Below are 9,544 nucleotides of genomic sequence, written 5' to 3'. Positions count from 1 at the left end.
AATCCGCTAAAGTAAAAGTCAAAGTTGATGTTTGGAGAGAAAATGTAAAAATGTGAAAATATTTGCTCTGTTCAGTTATTTCCTGATGAAACGTGGCGCAGGTTTTACTTTGTGACAGACACAGGTTTAGTAGAAAATAAAAATCAGACTGATTTATTTATTTTCACTGTTTTATTGATTGATTCGCCGCTTTTATTGTGAAGGCGCGTGTTTCCGGTCAGCCGTTTCCGGTGTGTGTTTGTAGTCTTTTCCCGGGTCTTTCTGTAGTCCTTGGAGCGGACACTTGTCTCGGGAGGAGCCGTGAGAACAGAACCTTTCCCCGCGCGGACAGAACCAGCGCCGGGCTCAGACTAAACCCGCCCGGGACCGAGAGTCCGGACCGGGACCGCGCGGACCGGGCCCTAGGACTTTGGACCGGCCTGTGGACTTTTGTGCCCCGGGATCAGGCGCCTGTTCCCGGCTGCGCGCTCGGGATGATCCGCTCCGCCGCTCGGATCGGGATTTGAGCCAAAATGCGGCGGGTTTTGTGGTTTGTTTTTCGGTTCTTGGTTGGGTTCGTGGTGGTTCTGCTCGGGCCGGACTCCGCCGGAGCCTCGGGTGAGTTTTGATTCAGATTAAATCGTGTTTGAAACTAAAATGTTGAAGTTTGAAACGATGAACGGAAACAAGAAGCGGCTCGTGGCTCTGCTCAGGATTCTGCTCATGTTCGACCCCGAAACTGTCACGAGAGAAAAGACACAAAAGTGCTTCAGTTTCAGCTCTGAAACTTGAAAAACAACTAAAAACAACTAAAAACAACTAAAAACAACCTCCATCCAAACTCGCACAGAAAACAGATTTAATGTTTTTAATGATTTTTGTCTCTGTTTTCACACATTTACAGTTTAGATTTAATTCAAAGTTTTCTGTAGTAAAAGTCAGAAAACATTTGCAGGTGTTTAGTCTTTTATTTCAGAAATGTCAAACATAAACATTTAAATCGATCAGAAAATGATTTTAAAATTCAAAATGTTGAAATGTTGAAATGTTTTTGTTCATGCGGCGTTTTCTCCAATAAAAAACTCGACACGACTGTAACTTTATCATAAATCTGGAAACAACATGAATAATCTGACAGAAGTTTTCACATCTTGACTTGATCAGAGACATTTTCAGTGTTTGGGCCCAACACAAGTGTCCAGAACCAGAACCAGACCCAGAACCAGACCCAGACCCAGACCCAGACCCAGAACCAGACTCATGTAGATGTTTGATCCACAGAATCTGAAGATGAAGATTTAACCTGAAAAACCGACACAAACTAAACGTGAGCTCGTGTTAAATCCAGACGCTCAGACACGAGTTTGAAGTTTTCTGAGGAATAATTAGATTTTTAATCTGTTGTGTTTTTGTTCTTCTCTCGTTTATGCAAAATCTTAGAGACGATTTAAAGGTTCAAAGCCCTGGATTCTGTAGGCTCCATAAACCAGGACTAAACCAGGACTAAACCAGGACTAAACCAGGACTAAACCAGGACTAGACCAGGACTAAACCAGGACTAAACCAGGACTAAACCAGGACTACTAACCAGGACTAGACCAGGACTAAACCAGGACTAGACCAGGACCAGGACTAAACCAGACCAGGACTAAACCAGGACTAGACCAGGACTAGACCAGGACTAAACCAGACCAGGACTAGACCAGGACTAGACCAGGACTAAACCAGGACTAAACCAGGACTAGACCAGGACTAGACCAGGACTAAACCAGGAACCAGGACTAGACCAGGACTAGACCAGGACTAAACCAGGACTAAACCAGGACTAGACCAGGACTAGACCAGGACTAGACCACCAGGGACAGACCAGGACTCAGACCAGGACCCTAGACCAGGACTCTAGACCAGGACTAGACCAGGACTAGACCAGGACTAGACCAGGACTAGACCAGGACTAGACCAGGACTAAGACCAGGACTAGACCAGGACTAGACCAGGACTAAACCAGGTCTAGACCAGGACTCTAGACCAGGACTAGACCAGGACTAGACCAGGACTAGACTAGACCAGGACTAGACCAGGACTAGACCAGGACTAGACCAGGACTAAACCAGGTCTAGACCAGGACTAGACCAGGTCTGTCTGGTGTTAGTTTCTGGGTTTTGTGCAGTTGTGACGTCGTCTTGACTCCGTCACATGATTCTCCTGAACAGTGATGACGTCATCGAGGTTCACACGACGTCACTGTGATGATGTCACCACGATGATGTCACTGCTGCGGGGAAGTGCTGATGATCATGTTGATGATGATGATGACGATGCTGATGCTGATGATGATGTCACGCTCTTGGGGGCGTCTGATTGGCCGTGCTTCTGGGACGACATCGTGCGTCTTCAGGTCGATGAGAATCAGATTTACTCGCCGCTATTTTTAGACTCTGAGGTTTCCCATCATGCTCTGCTGCTCGGCTCAGGTCACACCATCGATCTGTGCTACCTCCTCGTGTGTCAGGTCCCTCATCGTTATTATTATTTTATTTAAAAATCGATTCAGATCCATGTTGAGTGAGTGTGAGGCTCGTGCGAGCGTCAGGACACGTCACACGTCACTGAATCACAAATGTGAAAAACCATGAAGAACCTGAAGAAGTTTGAACATCTGAGTCACATCAGAGAAATGTGCAGAGAAACATTTAAAGTAGAAAATGACAGGATTTAATCTGAACATCCTCCATGTTCTTCTTCTTCTTCTCTGGGGTCGGGTCTCCCAGCCTTCCTTCACCCCAGACACTTCCTCCAGCTCCTCCAGTGGGACCTGAGGTGTTCCCAGTCCAGTCCAGAGACATGGTCCCTCCAGTGTGTCCTGGGTCTCCTCCTCCCGGTGGAACATGAACACCTCCTGAGGGACACGTCCAGGAGACGTCAGAACAGACGTCCTCCCCTCAGACGCTCCTCTCCACGTGGAGGAGCAGCGGCTCTACTCCGAGCTCCTCACTCTGTCTCTAAGGGAGACGCCCGGACGCCCTGCGGAGGAAACTCATCTGTGTCTCTTGTATCGTGGATCTGGTCCTTCAGGTCGTTCGTTAAACTAAACAAAGAAGTTTTATCATCGTGGGATCAGAATCGGTATCGAGGATCGAAACAAACCAAACTTTACATAACACAGACGTCCCCCACTCAGGTCCTGACCCACATGATTCTGAGTGTAAACAGTGGTGTGTGTGTGTGTGTGTGTGTGTGTCTGTGTGTGTGTGTGTGTGTGTGTGTGTGTGTGTGTTTGGTGTAAACACTGCTGCAGTGTTTCTGCTTGTACATGTGTGTATATATACACACACACACACACACACACACACACACACACACACACACACACACACACACACACACATAGTCCCACTGTGGTCCTGGGACTAGACCCGGGTCCTGGTTCAGTTCGGCTTTAGTCCTGTTTCAGACCCAGTCCTGTGTGTTTCAGTGCTGTTCTGTGGTTCTGTGGTTCTGTGGTTCTGTGGTTCTGTGTCTGTGGTTCTGTGGTTCTGTGTCTGTGGTTCTGTGTCTGTGGTTCTGTGTTTGTTGTTCTGTGGTTCTGTGTTCTGTGGTTCTGTGGTCTGTGGTTCTGTGTCTGTGTGTCTGTGTCTGTGTCTGTGTGTCTGTGTCTGTGTTCTGTGTTCTGTGTGTCTGTGGTTCTGTGGTTCTGTGGTTCTGTGGTTCTGTGTCTGTGGTTCTGTGTCTGTGGTTCTGTTCTGTGGTTCTGTGTCTGTGGTTCTGTGTTCTGTGTTCTGTGGTTCTGTGTCTGTGGTTCTGTGGTTCTGTGTTCTGTGGTTCTGTGGTTCTGTGTGTCTGTGGTCTGTGGTTCTGTGGTTCTGTGGTTCTGTGTCTGTGGTTCTGTGGTTCTGTGGTTCTGTGTCTGTGGTTCTGTGTCTGTGGTTCTGTGTCTGTGGTTCTGTGTTGTGGTCTGTGTCTGTGTCTGTGGTTCTGTGTCTGTGGTTCTGTGTCTGTGGTTCTGTGTCTGTGGTTCTGTGGTTCTGTGTTCCACACGTTGAGTTTTTTGCAGTGAACTGAATTTTGATCCTGTTTTCAGTTTGTGTCAAACTTTGTCCAAACTCAAATAATCGAGTTAAAACAATTTAAGCTTCACAAAGTTTATTTTGTGATATTTTTATATAAATAAGTTGATTTATTTTATAGTTTAAATGTAAAGATCGTAGAAGAGTTGGATATAAAGTTTATTTTGGACACATTTATGTTTTTCTGTTTTATTTCATGTTCAAAGTTGATTTGATTCAGTTTATATTTTTTACGTCGTAAAAATGATTTGAGGTTCAGATTTGAAACAGTTTTTATTTTCAGTTTGAAAGTTTTGTGAAAATGATCAAAAACAAAGAGTTTGTTTTTTATTTTGAGAGAGAAAAGCTGAATAAAAACATCAAGTCACTAAAAACAATCATTTAAATTCTGATCCGGTTCTGTGTGTTCTAGACGTGATGTTCTGTGGTTCTGACCCGGTTCTGTGTGTTCTAGACGTGATGTTCTGTGGTTCTGACCCGGTTCTGTGTGTTCTAGACGTGATGTTCTGTGGTTCTGACCCGGTTCTGTGTGTTCTAGACGTGATGTTCTGTGGTTCTGACCCGGTTCTGTGTGTTTTAGACGTGATGTTCTGTGGTTCTGACCCGGTTCTGTGTGTTTTAGACGTGATGTTCTGTGGTTCTGACCCGGTTCTGTGTGTTCTAGACGTGATGTTCTGTGCTTCTGACCCGGTTCTGTGTGTTTTAGACGTGATGTTCTCCCGGCAGCCTCAGAACCAGACGGTGACCCAGGGGAACGCGGTGCGGCTCGGTTGTGCGGTTCTGGGTCTGGCAGAACCCGACATCGTCTGGAGGAAAGACCAGACCCGGATCTACTCCACGGACCAGATGTTCCTCAGCCTCGGAGAACTGCACTGGGAAACCTTCTACAGGTACTGGACCGGGACTGGACCAGGGACTGGACCGGGACTGGACCAGGGATTGGACCGGGACTGGACCGGGACTGGACCGGGACTGGACCGGGACTGGACCGGGACTGGACCGGGACTGGAGCTCTGGTCTGTGGTGGACTTGGGCAGTGTCCACATTTTGCTGGTGTTGAACCTTCTGAGGGAGGAGGCCCCGGGGACGACCCAGGACACACTGGAGGGACGATGTCTCTGGACTGGACTGGGAAGTGTCCTCAGTGTCCCAGTGTCTGGGGTGAGGGAAGTGTCTGGGGTGAGGGAAGTGTCTGGGGTGAGGGGAGTGTCTGGGGTGAGGGAAGGGTGAGGGAAGTGTCTGGGGTGAGGGAAGTGTCTGGGAGACTCGACCCCAGAGATGAATAAACCTTCTGAGTGTTTTACTGTGACTAATTAAGAATTATTTTGTGGTTTGAGTCTAAACATATAAACATATAAACATTTAAACATTTAAACATTTAAACATTTAAACATATAAACATTTAAACATATAAACATATAAACATATAAACATTTAAACATATAAACATATAAACATTTAAACATTTAAACATTTAAACATATAAACATTTAAACATATAAACATATAAACATATAAACATATAAACATTTAAACATTTAAACATATAAACATTTAAACATATAAACATTTAAACATATAAACATTTAAACATAAACATTTAAACATTTAAACATTAAACATATAAACATATAAACATTTAAACATAACATATAAACATTTAAACATTTAAACATATAAACATTTAAAACATATAAACATTTAAACATATAAACATATAAACATTAAACATATAAACATTTAAACATATAAACATTTTTAAACATTTAAACATATAAACATTTAAACATTTAAACATATAAACATTTAAACATTATAAACATAAACATTTAAACATTTAAACATAAACATAAACATATAAACATTTAAACATTTAAACATAAACATTAAACATATAAACATTTAAACATATAAACATTTAAACATATAAACATATAAACATAAACATAAACATTAAACATTTAAACATTTAAACATATAAACATTTAAACATATAAACATATAAACATATAAACATTTAAACATTTAAACATATAAACATTTAAACATATAAACATATAAACATATAAACATTTAAACATTTAAACATATAAACATATAAACATTTAAACATAAACATTTAAACATTTAAACATTTATAAACATATAAACATTTAAACATATAAACATATAAACATTTAAACATATAAACATATAAACATATAAACATATAAATATATAATCATTCTATTTTTATATAATAAATATAATTTGATCTCAGGTCTTTTTGCTGCAGATGTTTTAATGACGCTGATGAAACTGAGACCAGAGACACTTGAATACGACAGGAAACTAAAACCACAAAACCACCAAACTCTAGTCCTGGTCTCTGGTCTGGTCTCTGGTCTGGTCTGGTCTCTGGTCTGGTCTCTGGTCTGGTCTCTGGTCTGGTCTTTGGTCTGGTCTCTGGTCTGGTCTTTGGTCTGGTCTCTGGTCTGGTCTTTGGTCTGGTCTCTGGTCTGGTCTCTGGTCTCTGGTCTCTGGTCTCTGGTCTGGTCTCTGGTCTGGTCTGGTCTCTGGTCTCTGGTCTCTGGTCTAGTCTCTGGTCTGGTCTGGTCTCTGGTCTGGTCTCTGGTCTCTGGTCTGGTCTTTGCTCTGGTCTCTGGTCTCTGGTCTGGTCTGGTCTTTGGTCTGGTCTCTGGTCTAGTCTCTGGTCTGGTCTCTGGTCTGGTCTCTGGTCTCTGGTCTCTGGTCTCTGGTCTCTGGTCTCTGGTCTCTGGTCTGGTCTCTGGTCTCTGGTCTCTGGTCTCTGTCTCTGGTCTCTGGTCTCTGGTCTCTGGTCTCTGGTCTCTGGTCTCTGGTCTCTGGTCTCTGGTCTCTGGTCTCTGGTCTGGTCTCTGGTCTCTGGTCTCTGGTCTGGTCTCTGGTCTCTGGTCTCTGGTCTCTGGTCTGGTCTCTGGTCTGGTCTCTGGTCTCTGGTCTCTGGTCTCTGGTCTCTGGTCTCTGGTCTCTGGTCTGGTCTCTGGTCTCTGGTCTCTGGTCTCTGGTCTCTGGTCTGGTCTCTGGTCTCTGGTCTCTGGTCTCTGGTCTGGTCTCTGGTCTCTGGTCTCTGGTCTCTGGTCTCTGGTCTCTGGTCTGGTCTCTGGTCTCTGGTCTCTGGTCTGGTCTCTGGTCTCTGTCTCTGGTCTGGTCTCTCTGGTCTGGTCTCTGGTCTGGTCTGGTCTTCTGGTCTGGTCTGGTCTCTGGTCTGGTCTCTGGTCTAGTCTCTGGTCTGGTCTGGTCTGGTCTTTGGTCTGGTCTGGTCTGGTCTCTGGTCTGGTCTCTGGTCTGGTCTGGTCTGGTCTGGTCTCTGGTCTCTGGTCTGGTCTGGTCTGGTCTCTGGTCTGGTCTGGTCTGGTCTGGTCTGGTCTTTGGTCTGGTCTCTGGTCTGGTCTCTGGTCTGGTCTAGTCTGGTCTGGTCTTTGGTCTGGTCTGGTCTGGTCTCTGGTCTGGTCTCTGGTCTGGTCTCTGGTCTAGTCTCTGGTCTGGTCTCTGGTCTCTGGTCTGGTCTCTGGTCCGTGGTCTGGTTCTTGTTGGAATGTGTTTAAACCCGGTCACACTCGTGTCGGGGGATTACTGCAGATCAGGTCACTCGTATTTTTAGAAACAGAAAGTTTCAGAAAAACCTGGACTCCAAACCTAAGAGCGTGAGGTTCTGAAGGTTCTGAGGTTCTGAAGGTTCTGAAGGTTCTGAAGGTTCTGAAGGTTCTGAAGGTTCTGAAGGTTCTGAGGTTCTGAAGGTTCTGAAGGTTCTGAAGGTTCTGAGGTTCTGAGGTTCTGAGGTTCTGAGGTTCTGAGGTTCTGAGGTTCTGAAGGTTCTGAAGGTTCTGAAGGTTCTGAGGTTCTGAAGGTTCTGAGGTTCTGAGGTTCTGAAGGTTCTGAGGTTCTGAAGGTTCTGAAGGTTCTGAAGGTTCTGAGGTTCTGAAGGTTCTGAGGTTCTGAAGGTTCTGAGGTTCTGAGGTTCTGAAGGTTCTGAAGGTTCTGAAGGTTCTGAGGTTCTGAGGTTCTGAGGTTCTGAGGTTCTGAGGTTCTGAGGTTCTGAGGTTCTGAAGGTTCTGAGGTTCTGAGGTTCTGAAGGTTCTGGTTCTGAGGTTCTGAAGGTTCTGAAGGTTCTGAAGGTTCTGAGGTTCTGAGGTTCTGAGGTTCTGAAGGTTCTGAAGGTTCTGAGGTTCTGAGGTTCTGAAGGTTCTGAAGGTTCTGAGGTTCTGAAGGTTCTGAAGGTTCTGAAGGTTCTGAGGTTCTGAAGGTTCTGAGGTTCTGAAGGTTCTGAAGGTTCTGAAGGTTCTGAGGTTCTGGAGGTTCTGAAGGTTCTGAGGTTCTGAAGGTTCTGAAGGTTCTGAAGGTTCTGAGGTTCTGAAGGTTCTGAGGTTCTGGAGGTTCTGAAGGTTCTGAAGGTTCTGAGGTTCTGAGGTTCTGAAGGTTCTGAGGTTCTGAAGGTTCTGAGGTTCTGAAGGTTCTGAGGTTCTGAAGGTTCTGAAGGTCTGAGGTTCTGAAGGTCTGAGGGAGCTACAGGAGATGGTCCAGGTCCAGGTCCACATCCACATCTGGAACAGGAATTTATTTACAGAGAAAATGTTGAAATCCAAAACCCAAAGTCACTTGGAAAAAAACATCTGAACGACACGTTTACATGGAAATGTTTAATTCTGAATTCAAATCTTGTTGTAGTTTCCATGTAAATAATAATAATAATAATAATAATAATAATAATGATAATAATGATAATAATGATAATGATAATGAATAATAATAATAATAATAATAATAATGATGATGTTTCTTGTTGTTTGGTGTTAAACTGGTGAGATGTTTTTGATTTCCTGTGTGTGAGCGTCTGGGGGAGGTTCTGATTGGACAGAAACACCAACAGATTTAAACACAAACACTTGAACTGCTCGTGTCTTTTCTGTCGTCTGGTTTGTGGTTCCTCCACCGACGCAAACACCGTCCAGAACATTTGGACCCGACGTGGTTCTGATGAGAACTGGAGAATCGTCTCATCACACTTTCCGTCTGTGAGTCGAGGAGGAGAAGGAGGAAGAAGAAGACAAAAGCTCAGCCCACTCCCACATCCCACTCACAAATCCAAAGAGACATGGATCAAAGTCCCCAGACAGGACCAGGACCAGGACCAGGACCAGGACCAGGACCAGGACCAAGACCAAGACCAAGACCAAGACCAAGACCAAGACCAAGACCAAGACCAAGACCAAGACCAAGACCAAGACCAAGACCAAGACCAAGACCAGACCAGGACCAGGACCAGGACCAGGACCAGGACCAGGACCAGGACCAGGACCAGGACCAGGAGGATGACACGAGGAGCCTGAAGCACCAGCAGCATTTGAACAACAACAAACCACAAACAGGATCCAGGAAACAAACTCACTCACATTTAACATCACAACAAAACAAACTCTTACTTCACTGTTGAGATTCAATCACAATCAACATTTTCATGAAGAATTCAATGTTTCCAT

At 44.6% G+C, this 9,544-nt stretch overlaps 1 protein-coding gene across 1 annotated transcript in view; it reads left to right on the top strand.

Annotated features, from left to right (window-relative positions):
* Positions 1-288: 288 nt before the first annotated feature.
* The window catches only part of tyro3 (TYRO3 protein tyrosine kinase), a 46,602-nt gene continuing 37,346 nt past the window's right edge, over positions 289-9,544 (top strand). Inside the window, exons 1-2 of the mRNA XM_055157935.1 lie at positions 289-597; positions 4,753-4,936. Of these exons, the coding sequence (XP_055013910.1) occupies positions 513-597; positions 4,753-4,936 (269 nt within the window). The 5' untranslated portion in view covers positions 289-512. The remainder of the gene's footprint in view (positions 598-4,752; positions 4,937-9,544) is intronic.

The sequence above is a fragment of the Boleophthalmus pectinirostris genome, unplaced genomic scaffold (assembly GCF_026225935.1).
Source record: "Boleophthalmus pectinirostris isolate CB_2022bp ecotype Guang Dong unplaced genomic scaffold, ASM2622593v1 HiC_scaffold_10, whole genome shotgun sequence".
NCBI classification, from domain to species: domain Eukaryota; kingdom Metazoa; phylum Chordata; class Actinopteri; order Gobiiformes; family Gobiidae; genus Boleophthalmus; species Boleophthalmus pectinirostris.
This window is presented reverse-complemented; position numbering and strand designations above follow the sequence as displayed.